General features: G+C 33.2%; 1 protein-coding gene across 6 annotated transcripts in view; it reads right to left on the bottom strand.

Annotated features, from left to right (window-relative positions):
• Window positions 1-17,072, bottom strand: part of NBEAL1 (neurobeachin like 1) — a 155,681-nt gene that overhangs the window by 70,915 nt on the left and 67,694 nt on the right. For all 6 annotated transcript variants that reach the window (XM_025278024.2, XM_025278019.2, XM_025278018.2 and 3 more), the window contains 10 exons: window positions 15,049-15,134; window positions 14,173-14,262; window positions 10,984-11,152; window positions 10,423-10,556; window positions 9,809-9,968; window positions 9,603-9,705; window positions 8,950-9,106; window positions 7,457-7,615; window positions 5,663-5,822; window positions 2,882-2,970 (listed from right to left, as the gene is read on the bottom strand). In XM_025278024.2, coding sequence (XP_025133809.1) covers window positions 2,882-2,970; window positions 5,663-5,822; window positions 7,457-7,615; window positions 8,950-9,106; window positions 9,603-9,705; window positions 9,809-9,968; window positions 10,423-10,556; window positions 10,984-11,152; window positions 14,173-14,262; window positions 15,049-15,134 — 1,307 coding nt within the window. The remainder of the gene's footprint in view (window positions 1-2,881; window positions 2,971-5,662; window positions 5,823-7,456; window positions 7,616-8,949; window positions 9,107-9,602; window positions 9,706-9,808; window positions 9,969-10,422; window positions 10,557-10,983; window positions 11,153-14,172; window positions 14,263-15,048; window positions 15,135-17,072) is intronic.

Here is a 17,072-nt window from a genome sequence, read left to right as displayed (position 1 = left end):
TTGGAAAAGACCCTGATGCTGGGAAAGACTTGAAGGCAGGAGGAGAAGGCGACAACAGAGGATGAGATGGTTGGATGGCATCACCGACTCAGTGGACATGAGTTTGAGCAAGCTCTGGGAGACGGTGAAGGACAGGGAAGCCTGGCATGCTGCAGTCCACTAAGTCACAAAGAGTCAGACATGACTGAGAAATGAACAACAACTATGTACCACGCACAGTTCTGACACTGCTGCTGTTGCTGCTAAGTCACTTCAGTCGTGTCCGACTCTGTGCAACCCCAGAGACGGCCTCCTACCAGGCTCCTCTGTCCCTGGGATTCTCCAGGCAAGAACACTGGAGTGGGTTGCCATTTCCTTCTCCAATGCATGAAAGTGAAAGTGAAAGTGAAGTCGCTCAGTCGTGTCAGACTCTTAACGACCTCATGCACTGCAGCCTACCAGGCTCCTCTGTCCATGGGATTTTCCAAGCAAGAGTACTGGAGTGGGGTGCCATTGCCTTCTCCGGTTCTAACACTAGGGTTTGGGGAATCATTAGAACACATAAGAAACTTTGAAAGACCCTAAGTACACCAAGAATAATGTCCCATATCATTTCCCCCCCCAAGCAAAGTTAATGGGTTGCTTTTGCAAAAACATTTTTTTTCATTAACTCTATATGGTGCAAACAAACAAAAACTGAACTTTAATTCCAGAAAACTATTTCCAATGAGATGGATGCTGCTATTTAGCTAGAATAAGAAACTGAAATTAAAGAGTAGATATTGACTTGACAATGTGTATGATCTCTAGAATACCAAATGACTTCATATTTTTTGGATAAAAACAAATTTTCAAACACTATATCAGAAATGCTGTTAAAAGTGGTCTGGCCCCAGAACCCAAGTGCTCCCCAGTACACCCCACTGCCTTCTGGTAGAGAATAGGAAGGGTACTGGGGAAGAGCAAAGCCCAACTGTAGAGCACAAAGAACTCTACTCAGTACTCTGTAATGATCTATATGGGAAAAGAATTTTTAAAAGTGGATATATGTATAACTGATTCACTTTGCTGTATAGCAGAAACTAATACAACATTGTAAATCAACTGTATTCCAAAAAAATTATTTAAAAAAAAAATTATAAGAAATGCTGTTAGGATCTTTAAGATTTAAATCGCAAAGCAAATTAACTTCTAAGTAGATGGAAAGAATTCAGCTCCCAGTATTTATAGAGTATCTCTTTATCAGAATTTCTAACTCTGACAAATTTCATAGCAGGAGATGAATTATATCAGTGTGGACTTCAAAATTAATGGTTCTTATGTACACTGATGCTGGCACAGAAAGCAGTTGAGTCAAAGCGAGTTACAATGACATGTTAAGTGTCTTTCCTCACGTAATGCTGTCGATCAGTGAGCTACTATGCCTTTGTCAGTGCAAACTATCAGCTTTAAACATATTAAATCTTGGTGGGCAAAGAAACTTTTCATGATTTTAAAGTTTCCATGAAATAAGACTTATCGTGCAGCTATTTTATAAACACCTAATGAATAAAAACTAGGCTGCACTGGGAGAGGTTTCTGATTGCACACTGAGAGGAAAAAGATAAATTTACATTTTTCTTGCTTCAAGAAAAATATAGCAAAATCCATTAATATGTAAAATATGAAAACTCTTTGAAGAGCTATTGCATTTCATGAATTATGTCCTACATATGTATTACCACAGACAGGTAAATATCTGTGTTAAAAAAAAAAGCTCCTAACAGAAGTCTGTTAACATGGTAAAACAGGAAACAATCTAAAATGTCCATCAACAGGAAACCAGATTATACTTTATAGAGAGTCATAGAATAAAAAACTATGCAGCTGTTAAAGAGAAACATGGGAACTTTCCTGTGGTACAGTGGATAAGAATCCACCTGTCAATGCAGGAGACACGGGTTTGATCCCTAGTCCAGGAACATTCCACACGCTGCAGGGCAATTAAGCCCGTGCACCACAACTACTGAGCGCATCATGTCTAGAGCCCGTGAGCCGCAACTGCTGAGCCTGCATGCCGCAACTACTGAACCCCAAGCACCTAGAGCCCTTGCTCTACAACAAGAGAAGCCACTGCAATGAGAAGCCCGCGCACCACAACAAAGAGAAGCCTTTTGCTCACCAAAACTAGAGAACACCTGTGTGGAGCAACACAGATCCAGTGCAATCAATCAATAAATAATAAATAAAATAAAAATTAAAGAAAAAAGGAGAAATATATATCCAGATTTACTGGTGGAAAAGTACTGTGACATAATTAGGGAACAAAATTAAAAAGAAAAGCAAGGAAGCAAATTAAATACCAGACTGGTCATTGGTTGCCAGTAGAAAAGGTTTTAAGCAGGAAGAAACACATGGGATAACCAGTCATCAACTTAGTTAAAGGTTAAATAAGTGGACTGAAGGCAAATCATTGTTGGAATACACTCATAAACTACAGAAAACCCTTTCTATAAAGGTCAAAAGATTCAGAAACTCTAAAATATGGTATATGAATTAGAAAAGGTCACAACTGAAGGATCTTAATACAGAAAATACACTCTGGGAATGTATTTTTGACTCAGGGAAGGGCATTATTTCCAGGAGTTCATGTATGGTGAAGAAGAACAAATTTGTATGCTATATTTCTTATTATTACATAAAGTTGCTGCTGCTGCTAAGTCACTTCAGTTGTGTCCGACTGTGCGACCCCATAGACAGCAGCTCACCAGGCTCCCCTAATTCACTTCAAAAAAGTAAACTATAACATTATGTCATATAAAAGATACTAGAACTTATATCTGGTGAAAAATACTTAATCTAAAGGTTATTCACAATATAATAATACTGAAATTCTCAGAGTATATTTTTAAAGTTTACTAACCTTTCTGCAGATGACCACCCTGACATTTATATAGGCTCTGTGAGATATATATACCACAGATAACAGATCTTTGAAATTAATAGCAGGATCTATGATAGAAAAAAAAAAAAAAAAAAGTTAAAATTAAGTACTAGAGAAAAAACAAGAAAGATATGTGTTAATAGTTATATATAAGCTGACATATTCATTTCATTTATACTTTTTTCCTGCTGTCAACAAACGTGCCTTTTACCCCCAACTTTATTAAGATATAATTGACATAAAAACACGGTTTAAGGTGCAAAACACAATGATTTTATATATATATATAGTGAAATGATTATACAATAAGGTTATTTAACACATCCATTATCTCACATAGTTACCATATTTCTTTTTGTGGTGAGGACATTTAAGGTCTTAGCAACTTACAAATACACAACACTGTATTGTTAACTACAGTCACCATGTTATAACTTTGATCCACAAAACATACTTATTTTACAACTGAAAGTTTTCACTCTGTACGTTTACCCGTTTCCCTCACTGTCCCAGCTCTGGCAACCATTCGTCTACCCTGTTTCTCACTTTTTTCCCCCCAACAGGTTAAGTGAGATCACATGGCATTTGTCCTTCTTTGCCTGACTTACTTCACTTACCAGATTGCCTTCTAGGCTTTTCCATGTTGTTGCAAATGGCAGGATTTCCTTCTTTTATATGGCCAATATTCCATATATATATATATATATATATATATACATGCCTGACTTTTGTTATTTATTATCTGTCAATGGACACTTAGGTTGTTTCTGTATCTTGACCATCAAGAATGATGGTATAATAAACATAGCGGTACAGATCATACCTCTTTGAGATATGATTTCATTTCCTTTAGATATATACCCAGAAGAGGGACTGCTGAATCATGTGGTAGTTCTATTTTTAATTTTTTAAGAACCTTCCAAAGTGGCTGCAAATTCATATCCATTGAATCTGAGCTGACTAGACATGAATTCAATGGACAGTCAGCTCAAAGTTAATGAACTCATGTCCACTGGCATGAATTTGGACATGCATTTGAGCAAAATCCAGGAGACAGTGGGCAGAGGAGTCGGCATGCTGCAGTCTACGGGGCTGCAGGGAGTTAGACACAATTAAGAGACTGAAAAACAACAGTAGTGGCTGCACCAATTTATAACACATTCCCACCAACAGCACACAAGGGTTCCCTTTCCTCCACATCCTCTCCACCAGCACTTTTATCTCTTCTCTTTTTGGTAACAGCCAAACTAACAGGTGGGAGGTGATATCTTACTGTGTTTTTGATTTTCATTTCCCTTAGAATTAAGGATGTTGAGTATATTTTCATGTATTTGTTGGCCATTTGTATATCTTCTTTGGAAAAATGTCTATTCACGTCCTTTGCTCATATTTTAATTGGATTTTTTTGCTATTGAGTTGTATGATTTCCTTATATATTTTAGATATTAACTCCTTATAAGATTTGATTTATAAACATTTTCTCCCATACTACAGACTGTATGTATATACTTATTGTATAAAAGTACAAAAGACTTTTCCTTTTGTTGATGGTTCCTTTTGTTATGTAGAAGTTTTCTGGTTTGATCTAATCCCATGGTTTATTTTGATTTTTGTTACTTTTGTTGTCATACGCAAAAAAATCATTGCCAAGACAAAGGGTCAAACAGCTTTTCCCCTATGTTTTCTTCTAGTATTTTTACAGTTCAATTCTTACACTTAAATCTTTAATCTATATGAGTTAATTTTTGTGGGTGGTGTATGGGTCCATTCTCATTCTTTTATAAATGGATATTCAGTTTTCCCAACCACGTTTATTGAAGAGACTATCTTCCCTCCATTGAGTTCAGGGATCCCTTATCAAATACTAGTTTACTGTACATGCATAGTTTTATTTCTGGGCTCTTGATTCTGTTTCACTTTTTTATGTGACTATTTTTATGCATACTGGAGCACACTCTCTTGATTACTATAACTTTGTAGTATAGTTTGAAATCCCAAAGTATGATGCCTCCAGCGTTCTGCTTTCTCAAAAAAAGAATGATACATAATAGTCCCATAAATGCTGAAATAACTGTTTCATTTTAGTTAAGAATCACAGATATGTTTAAATTTTACAAAGACAATAGTTTTAGAATGTTCAACATCTTCCTCAGTAAACCCAAAATAGCTGTTGTTTGATTGCCTAAACATACTGTCCATACTGCTTGGAGCTTATACTTGTATTACCTTCTTATGTATATGTCTTATCAATAAGATGATAAACCACTCAAGACAAAGAAGCTTATCTTAGATCTTTCTGAATCTCTAGCATCTGATATAAATTCCATACTTTGTAGTAAGTACTAACACAAAGGTTTATAAAAGCAAAATTAAAAACAAAAAAGAATATCTAAAATTAGCTTTCATTTTTCCTTTAAGATTTTAAGCTCTGTAAAGATAAACAATATCTTGTATATGTTTTCTCTAATGTCCTTTTCTTTTTACATAGTCAATTATTTGCTTATCACTCAGTCAATAAACATCTACTGAAGGCATGCCAAGTAAGGTTCCATGCTATGCTCTGGGGAAAAACAACAAAGGTATATTTGAAACAGTATCCAATGAAAGCCTTGCTGAATCAAGTAACAGGTAATTTTAAAAGCAATCTGAGGAAAGAGGGGGAAAGAACCTTCTGAAGAAAAAAAATTTAGAGCCATCAAGTAGAATTATATGATGATGAAGAACATTTCTATGCATCAGTATTTTTAGCCTCGGTCATACCTGTATTTATAATTTGATTGGTGAGACTTTTAATGAGAGAAGTATTAACAGGTGCTTCATTCAGAAGGAGTCCAAATCCTGAGTAGCCAACTTCTCTGAGTCGAATACGTTGTTTACTTCGTTCATAAACATTTGTGCATTTCAACATCTGTTCCATAACCTGGTCACAATGGTAATATATTCATCTCAATATAGAAAACTAAGAACTGTTGTCACTTAGGTTAATATTGAATAAATATTAGTGTACAATGTTTTTGAAGCATCATTTTATTCCTCAAGAATTTTTAAAAAATGGCACTAATGGGGAAGACTATTCCATATCTTGCTATAATTAAAAAATGAACTTAAAAGCAACTGCATTTGAATAATTAATATGTTTCAAACCCTGATTTATATCAATTTCTTGGTAGATAAAAGAAATAATTTAAAATTTTCTTTTAATGGCCTAAAGTGTAGAGGGAAAGAATCCTATAACTTGCAAGAAGAACAAACGTGTGCTCTGAAATATAAGAAAGATACTTTTAGATCAATCTAGTAATCTATTTATGCGATAGTTGTCAAAACAATTTTCAACAACAAGGAAATACTGTGAAACACCTCATCCATATGTTAAAATGGAAGAATAAATTAGTAACCTCAAACATCTTGAAGGTAAATCAATAATTTTACAAAGTGACATACTGAAAGCTTTTATGAAAGGGTAATCTTGGCAAAAGAATATCATGAACAACCTCTGCAGGGCCATTTTTGAAGAAATGACATTAAATCTCCATATAGGAACCGTGTATGGGTACATGCTTTAAAGAATAGCTTCTTTAAATTGGTCATCATAACCAGTACTCAGGAGAGACTATGTCAGACCATCATTAACGTACTTTTGTTTTCCAAAATTTAGGAATTCCATATAAAGGCAATCCAAACATAACCCCACGAGTAGACTTTATGTCACACTAATGATGTAGGGGGAAACAACTGTCACAGGCAATTTGGCATAACAAAGGATGAAAAAAATGCATTTGCAGTAGAAATATGGCTGACTTTTTAAATTTTAGTTAACCAAAAAGGTGGAGGGGGTGGCTTCAGTCCAAGTTCAAAGTCTGGGATATTCTGGAAAGCTTAGTAAAACATGTCCTACATCCTTTAACAAGTTACTAATTTTTCTACTTCAGTTTCATCTGTAATATGATAATAATAATATCCACTTCATAAAGTTGCTGCAAGGACTATATAAACTATACATAAAATGGGCTTAAAGAAGTGAAAGTGAAGATGCTCAGTTGTGTCTGACTCTTTGTGAGCCCATGGACTATAGCCTACCAGGCTCCTCCGTTCATGGGATTTTCCAGGCAGTAATACTGGAGTGGGTTGCCATTTCCTTCTCCAGAAGATCTTCCCGACCCAGGGATTGAACCTGGGTCTCCCACATTGTAGACAGATGCTTTACTGTCTGAGCCACAAAACAGGCTTAGTGCTTGATAAATAGTGGGTGCTAAAGAAGCTTAGCATGATAGGCTACACAGACCCACTGGAAGTCAAAAGGAGGTAAGAGTTTTTCTATTGAGTATGACAAAGTGGATTTTCCACTGAAATTACTAATAAGATTATAATAATATAGTTTTTAAATACACAAACAGCAAAAACATGAAAAATATATATCTAAACAAACCAAACAATTTAAAATTAGAAGTAGGGATGTGAAAAAAGAATTAACATTCATAGAATGGATATGTTCCAAGTAAATTCATATACCCACAAATGTCCCTAAATATAAAGATGCTTAAGACATGTTTGTACCTTAAAAATGATTTCTCTTAGTTTGTCAGAGTACTTCTGATTTAAGAGTAAGGCATAAAGTATGTCAGCATTTCCAGGTTCAAACAGCAGTAAGAAAAGCTGACCTCTATTTGGGCTGGTACGTAGGAGACTGAAGAGTATGTCCAAAATTCCAAGAAGCTTTTAAAATTAAGCAACAGAAAACAAATAACCACATTCATATACAGAAACACAAATAAAAGTCATAAATCACAAATAGCAACTTAACTGAATGAGCAACTTAACTAAATTCAATATCCCCTAATGTTTTAGCTTAACTAGATTATCAGAAGTCTTCTGAACCTGCCTTGCCTTTTCCTTCATTATGCTTTTGTTTTATTCCATTTCCTTTTGCACATCCTCTCACTACCCACATTCATCTGCTGAACCTTTCTCTTCCATAAAGTCTTTCTCTTCCATACAGCCATCTCTTCCATAAAGTCTTTCCTGGTTCCTCAACATCTAACACTCTCCTATGGAAATCTCATGTTACTTCATATTTCTCTTACAGATATTATCATGCTTTTTTTATTTTCATAATTACTTATAAACCTTTCTTATCAATCCCTGCCTTCATTAGGCTAAAAACAAGAATGATAATTCTTTCATCATTAAATACCTACAATATCTAGTATTATTCTATGTATATGTATAGTAAGTATTCAATAAACATATAGTTAAGTATGTAATAAATGTTTGACTAAATTGATCAAGAAAATATTATTAGCAATGAATCATAGCATAGGTGACAATACAGCAATCATGAAATAAGATGATTATTCATTATTCTAAATAATGAGAAGCTTTTGAAGTAGTTCAACCTTATAAGGAAATAGCCTAAGTTAATTTATCTATATAATACCAACTATGAAGTCATATAACCACTGATTACACAATACATATTTCATGATAGAGGAAAAAATTCTTCAGTCAACATAAATTAAGGCTGCTCAGATTTGGTGTTGAGAGTGGTATACCAAAAGAATACAGAAACAGCAACAAAAACACCTATGGTTATATAGTTCCAGGTTTATCAGCTGTGTGACTTTTTAAGTTGAGTCACCTAATCTCTCTGAGCACATATTTTCAAATGTACACATGGGAAGAGTAATCACTGGTCTGTATATTTTATGTCAGTAGTCAAATTCTACCATACATCAGAATCACCTTGAGGGCTTGATTTGGACATAGATTTGGATTTCTAAAACATTCTCAGGTAAGTGGGTCCATACATTGAGAACCACTGTCTTAAAGGGTAGCTCTGAGGTATAAATGAATAGTGTATGTGAAAGAATTTAAAAATAGAAATAGTTATAATTTACTCTTTATGTAAAATTTTTATGAACCTATTAAATACTAAAATTTATGTGAGAAATCTACCTAGTAACTTTTGTTAATAGTTAAACATACAATACATGGCCTATGACACAGCAACTTAATTATTAAAACTAACAGGTTTATCAAGAGCATAATACCTGTTCTTCTTCATTGATAGCAGCTATGTAACCCATAATACTTTGTATCTCTTCATGAGTTCCACCTTTGCTTAGAAAATATTTAATTAGTCCATACAAAGAAGTCCTTATTGTTCGAATATCATCGGGAGACAGCTCACTATATTTACAATCATTCCTAAAACAGAAAATAAACAACAAACAATTGAAATTTTTAACTTTTACATCTTTGTACTTTTATATATAAAAGAATCCATAGTTTATGTTTGCATGTAACTATTAGAATTCATAGTATCTTTGGCTTCTTTTTAAGAAAAACCTTTTTAAGTTAGGAGTTGCAATAATAAAGATATAAATTGTTAAAAATAGTTTATATTTATGTATTATGTAGCAGACACAATTTTAAGTGCTTTACACATTAATATTTCATTTAATTTAATCCTCGAAATAAACATAGGAAATCATACAGTTGTCCTTGTCACAAAGCAGAAAACCTTAGCACAGAAAAGTTGAGCAAGTTGCCCTTGTATGTGATCCCTTATTCATCATTTTAACCTTCACAATGTCCTGGCTCTCTGAAGTTAAAGGTATCAGAACTTCTAGAAAATATAACAATCTAAGTGCTCCAATCAAGTAACAGACACATTATCAAACTGAGAAGAAGGACATCGTACCCATAATAAATCCTAAGTGTATCCAGGAGAAATTGTACACCATACTTCTTTCGGAAAACTCTCCTGCTGTCTTTGATGATGGTAGAAAGATACTGTATGTGACCTAAAATAGAAAGTTTACTCTTATATACCTAAAATAAAAGTCGCATAGGTGGTAATAAATTTCTAAAGCAACTATAAAATTTTATCTGACAGCCTGAGCTTACCAATTCGAAAGGGAAAATCTCCACGGTTCCAAATACGGAAGTCAAAGAGTAAATACTGATACATTTGTTGCAGGAGCTGCATATTTTTCTCTAATGATACCTGTTCAATGAGCAACTGAATTGCCATCAATACATTAACATCCATCAAAACACTAGGCACCTGAAATCCAAACAGAAGGTTCTTGTAAAGTTCAGTTTAAACAATTGTCATTAAGCTATAATTTGAAATGATTAATTCAGAACATCTACTAAATATAAAAATTTTGGTTAGAAAAATATAAACAATTTAAACATTAATTTTTCTGATATAACTCTAGAACATATTCCTAAAATAGTCTTTAAATGATCAAATAACCCAAATACCAAAGTTAACACATAAGGTCCTGAATATCAAAGATTATACACTGTTATATGTAAGATAAGTAGTTCTTATATAAGGTGATTTCATAGAAATTTTTAAAAGCTGCTTGTGAAATAAATTATATTCACTAATATAACTTAAGTTATGATAGTATAAGTTTTAAAATATATTTATCTACTGGAAAGAAAAAGTCTCAATACTAACTGGTAATTACAATCATCAGAAATATCTGCAGAATATTAGACTAGCTCACCTTCTGAAGTAAGGCTCCAAGAACAGCAACTCCATGGGAGTGAATAAGGTTGTCCTGGTTAATAGGATGTCTTTGAATAAAGTGTTTCACAATCAAGATAAATGTTGCAATTAAATTTCTCTCGAGTCTTGACTCTGTGGGATTGTGAACAAGTCATTAATTATCATAATTACTCTAATCACTTTTATATCAGATGCTCTACATCATAATGCATATTGTAACAAACAAGGAATTGGGCTCAGGAATTTGCATCCTAAAGGTCACTTGCAGAACATAAATATCACAGAAAACAGTGACTGCATATTATATATTTAAATACACATGTAAATATTTTCTCTACCATAAATTTAATAGTGCTGTCAGATTTCTGCTAACAGTACAAACTAAGGATAGTCAAGAGTACAGTCAACATCCTAAGTGTTTTGAACAAAGTATTATGAATTTTCTGAACTCCATTAGGAAAATTAGGAATGGACCACTTCAGCTACAAATGACAGCAAGACATTTCCAATTAATTCTCACATTTCTCAATGACCATTTCACATTAATTCAGCTAAATACCTGATGCCTTTGTGGAGGTCAATACTACCCAATCTCCTTCTACAGGTGTTATCAACTCAGAAACTGTGCTTTCATTCAATCCTTCAGGAATCTGTCCTTCACCAAAGTGGCTGATTTGTTCCAATAGAGGAAAGAGTACATTTAATCCACCTATGCAATTTATAACATCCTGAAAGAGGAAACCACAGTTGATTAATCTTAAGATGCATGGGCAATTTTATCATTTAATACCTACTCAGCATGTATGAGGTTATAATTTGCTAAAGTTTTAAGCAAGGTGTACAACAGCCTAAGCTAAAGGAACTTTGTATGGGCATATGCTTTAAGGGCAGCCTCAAGGGTCAGCATAATGAATACTCAAGAGAGACAAAGCCAGACCATTTTTTAAAATTTATATTTAATTGAAGAATAATTGCTTTACAATATTGCATTGGTTTCTTCCATGCATCAACATTAATCTGTCTTAGGTACACATATGCCCCTCCTTCTTGAACACCCCTCCCACCTCCCACACCTTGCCACCCCTCTAGGTTGTTACACACCCCCAGTTTGAGTTCCCTGTTTCATACAGCAAATTCCCATTGGCTATCTATTTTACATATGGTAGTGTATATGTTCCCATGCCACTCTCTCCATTCATCCATCTCTCCTTCCTCTCCCACTCCATGTCCGTAAGTCTATTCTCTATGTCTGTGTCTCCACTGCTGCCCTGCAAAAAGGTTCATCATACCATCTTTCTAGATTCCATATATATGCATTAATATACAATATTTGTTTTTCTCTTTCTAACTTACTTCCCTCTGTATAATAGGCTCTAGTTCATCCATCTCATTAGAACTGACTCAAATGTGTTCCTTTTTATGTCTAAGTAATATTCCAACAGCTTGTTTATCCATTCATCTGTCAATGCACATCTAGGATGCTTCCACGTCCTAGCTACTGTAAACAGTGCTGCCATGAACACTGAAGTGTGTGTGTCTTTTTCAATTTTGGTTTCCTCAGGGTATATGCCTAGTGGTAGGATTGCTGGGTTGTATGGTAGTTTTATTTTTAGTTTTTTAAGGAATTTCCATACTATTTTCCATACTGGCTATATCCATTTACATTCTCACCAACAGTGCAAGAAGGTTCCCTTTTCTCCACACCCTCTCTAGCACTTGTTTGCGGGTTTTTTGATGATGCCCATTCTGACTGGTATGAGGTAATGTTTCATTGCAGTTTTGATTTGCAATTCTCTTAATAAAAAGTGATATTGAACATCTTTTCCTGTGTTTATTAGCCAGGCCAGACCATTTTTAATGCACCTCTGTTTTCCAAAGTTTACAAATTCAAAAGACAGGCAATCCAAACATGACCCTCTAAGTACATATCATTATCATTAATGATGTAAGAAGTAACAACTGTCACAAGGCAATAAGGCATAACAAACAGGAGAATAAGGCATGAAAAAACAGAATGTATTTGCATTACAAATATGACTGACTCCTCTAAGTTTACAAAAAAGTGGAGTCAGTGGCTTCAACCTAAGTTCAAAGTGACTATTGTGGATAGCAAAATATATTCAGATATATTCAATATCTTAGACAAGTTATTTCCCAGGCCTCAGTTTCCACATCTGTAAGATAAAGATAATATTAATTTCCACTCTGTAAAGTGGTTACAAGGATGAGGTAAGCTAACACACGAAAAGTGCTTAGTGCCTGACATACAGGGGGTGCTATATAAGATAAGACTGCTAAAATGTTCTGAACTGCCATGTACACATAGCTTAAGTCTGTAAACAACTTCTTCCTAGTCTTTGCTTGTTTTTCATATTGATTTTTAAGGGCTTTGTAATCAGTAAACTAGAATTTTGGATGGAAAGCATTTTTTTCCAGTTGTCATTTAAATTTTTTTTTCTTTGATTTTGCTGCAGTATAAAAAAGCAATAGTCTTTTTCTTGATAATTGTTTCTTTTTGACTTCTGCATAGCTATATTCAAGGCTCAAAGACTGCTTTGAATTTCAAGTATAATGTATGACAGATAATCAGCTTTCTGTATATAAGTAATTCATAGAACTGGCCTTATAAAATCAATCTTATAGGTCATCAAAAGTTAACTTATAAACTGGCAAACTGTCATAAATCTTACTATGTTAACAGGTAAGAATAAGTGTTATCTCAAAGAGAAAAAAGCTTTATATCACATGAATAACATGAGAATAATACAAATTGATGGATTCATTTTAGCACAGGTAGAATTATCCTAATGATTTCTATTCATTGAAACAATAAGCTTATATGATTGGTATTAAATGACTAGAAGATAAAAGGGTTTTATTTTCTTTGCTGATTTACCAGCAAGTTCCAACATAAATGTCTTTTATTTTTATTGTACTTAGGCTATAGTTTCTATTTAATATATCTTTTAAAGAAATTCTATATTTTAGAAACAGGATGTCTCTGACTTTCACATTAGCCCAAATAATCTTTACTAATTTATAATCACTCAGTCAATGATCTTATTGTATATCCCAGGCGCCAGGCACTGGGAAAAAGCAGTGGTCCCTCCTTTGAAGTTCTTAAGGACTACTGGAGAATCAAGCAAGCAAATCGTTAACTATTCATGATGAGTGAAATAATAAAAACTGGTACAAATACTCATGAGAAGAAGAGTACTTGGAAATAAGTAGAGGCCTTTAGACAGAAGCAAAAATATATCCAGATGAGACATAAATATGAGGCACACGAAAAAGGCAAACCAGATGTGACAGCAAGACAGTGTGTTGGAGAAGAGGGAAAATTACTCTTTAACCTTAGAGAAGAACAACCTAAGTTTGTTTAAAGCTGATGGACAAGAGATTAGACAAGAAGTGTATGATATAGGAGAAAAGGGATAATCAGTGAAGTCTCTGAGAGGTTGAAATCTGTTACATAGTTTTAGGGATTAAATACCTTAAAAGTGGAGCAATTAATGAGGGCAGCATATTTTTCTTATGAAAACTGACAGCATAACTTAAAAAGATAACTAAGTTACAAAAAAATTAAATAGTCATTCAACTACTTATTTGTTTATCCTTCAAACTGTTCACCTGCAGATATTTTAAACTGGATTTACTCAGATCAATCTGGGGCTGCTCAAAAGACAAATGCTTTTAAAGGATCGGTCAACTTAGATAATATGCTGCCCAATGTTCACCATTAACTTACCTTAATGTCCCAGTTTACTACTTTGTTTCCTGTTAACCTTCCATGGAAACAATTAGTAGATAAATCAAGACAGATCGAATTTTTGCAGGCCTAAAAATAAAAGAAAAAGAATGGCAAACAGCTAAGCACAATTAAGACAAAACATAACTTTATATATGGAACATTTCATCATAATTTTAAAAGGTATATAGTATACTCAATGATAAGATGCCTACAATATTAAGTCTAGTGTTACTATTCTCTGTCTTTTAAAAGAATCAAGGATTAGATTCTAACACACTCACTCATAAAATGCAGGTCATTTCTGCTTGTCATCTGACAGATAAGTTTGAGCCAGAACTTATCATTCACTAATCATATAAGTTAAAATTCTTTCTATTCTAAACCAGTATGTGCAAAACAGATATTTTACTTTTTTTTAAAATTCAACGTCTTAGTCCCATTAGTACAAAAAATTATAATGACAGAAAAGTTAAACCACTGACATAAGACACTATTTTCCCTTATATTACCAACAATTTTAGTTATATTCAAATTAGGTTTTTCTGCAACTCTCAAAATTGCTAAAGTTATCTGTTAATTTCCATTAAGGTTTATAAAGCAGGGAACTTCATATTTAAGTTGATTCATTAGTACAAATTCCCACTACAAGCGTTCCCATTTATAATACTGGAATGACATAACATCTGAACCCTAGTTGAGAGCTACAACATAATTTTTACTGCTCCCCATTTTCTTTTAAAAATTTATAATTTTTAATGATAATTCAAGCCCCTTCTTCTCAATTACCCATTGAAATGACAAAAGGAATAAAAATGGAATTTTAGTTCACAACATAGTTATAGCTACATGAACAGTCCACACATTTACTCTGACCTTTGCAGTGTAGTGAAGAAGGACGTTACCAGGCAGGTCAGCCATGTCAGACTCTTGAAATTTCCAAGGGCTTAAACAGTTTGGACCTAAAAATTATACACACACACAAACACACACGTATCATTGAATATATATGGCCTCCTCAGTTCTGTGTAATCAGAAAGAAATTTTTAATTAGCTGTTTCAAACTTCTTATATAATACAGTTAAAACACACTAGCCAAAATGTACTTTATTTTTATATCACCTCCAATTTATCCAACACAAGTAAAGTTGCAGGAAAGGGTTGATCAATGTCTACTACAGAAAAGAAATTTTATATAGCATCAAAAACTAATATAAAATATAACAAAGCTTATATATTTATTGAAAGTAAAACAATTTAAAACTGTAAGATAAAATGGCAAAACAACCAATCAATAATGTGAATAGTTATTATAGAAATGGAATAACAAATGAGTGGAATAAGAAATACAAATAAAAAAAGATTATTGACTTTACTAACAAAATTAAAAAAAAAAGTTAAAACAAGGTTCCAAAACCAATACAACATTCTAAAGCAATTTTTCTCCAATTAAAAAATAAATTAAAAATAATGTTACATTTTACATAAAAAATAGAGAAAACAATATTAATCATTCCATCTTAATGCAGCAGTGGTGAGTCTGGTAGACTTTGTTACTGGTAGACATTGTCAATTGGTACATTCCTTATGGAAACTGATTAGGTAAAATGTAATTAAGAGCCATAAAAATATTCACCAACTTTAAATATTTATCCTGGGAACTTATCATAAGCAAATCCACCAAAGCATGAAAAAAAATTGGTAAAATAGTTCATCATATTTAATATTTGATGTTTTTATCAATATTAAAATTATAAACAATCTAAATCATACATAGTGAATTCAGTGAAATATCATGTAGCCATTAAAAATAATCATTTTTAATGATTACTATAAAACATTACTATTTAATGAATACTATAAAACAATTATTATTCATAGGAATAAAATTTGATGTAGGAAAAACTAAGAGCAAAATCTAAGCTATATAGCTGTTAGGACTACACTAAATGATTTATTATTAACTTGGAATTTATTTAAATTAAAGATCAACTTCAAATGTTTTGATGAGTTTTAAAATAATGACAAGGTTCTAATACAAACTGTTAAAGTATGGACAGAGACATTCATCTCAAAACCCCATGTAATCTAAAAAGATATTTTTGACAAATACTAAGCTAATTTGTTGATTTAATACACATAACTAGTTGTAGGCTTAACTCCTAAACATTCTACTAAAATACAGACATAATTTTGAAAACAGTTATGATCCAATAACAACCAGCACGTATCTTTAAAATCAGAGCCAAAAGAAAAAAATGGCCAAGACGAAAACAGCTTGTAATTTTATCAAAGGACTCCTTATTCTAATGCCTTCATGAATTCTTCAGATTATTATGATATAAATTATAAAAAATGACAAGTCTTGAAGAAGACTCATGATATTAGAATCAATTACGTGATTTCTTATACAGACAGACTTATATTTTGTTTCATCAATGTACTAAAATCTGTCAAAAGTACTGGCAGTACCATAGATTGTATTATGCGCCTCCTGCCCAAAATTTCACAATGTGACCACATTTGAAGATAGGGACTTTAAGGAGTAACTAAGGCCAAATGACGCCCTAAGAGTCAGACCCTAATTTAATATGGCCCGTTATAAAAAGAGGAAATACTCCCTGTGAGAATACAGCAAGAAGGCAGACAACTACAAGCCAGGCATAGAGGCTTCTCAGGAAACCAAGCCTGACGAAACCTGATCTTAGAATTCTAGCTTCCAGAAACGTGAGAAAACAGTGTTTAAACATCCAGTCTGTGGTATTTTGTTATGGCAGACCTAACAGAATAATACAAACAGTATTACTGATGATCTCTGAAATATTTCCCAATGTCTGCTTTATTTATGCCTACCAAAAAAGGCACGTGCATGCTAAGTCGCTCTTTGCGACTCTATGGAC

This window comes from Bubalus bubalis, chromosome 2 (genome assembly GCF_019923935.1).
Source record: "Bubalus bubalis isolate 160015118507 breed Murrah chromosome 2, NDDB_SH_1, whole genome shotgun sequence".
Taxonomy (NCBI): Eukaryota; Metazoa; Chordata; class Mammalia; order Artiodactyla; family Bovidae; genus Bubalus; species Bubalus bubalis.
This window is presented reverse-complemented; position numbering and strand designations above follow the sequence as displayed.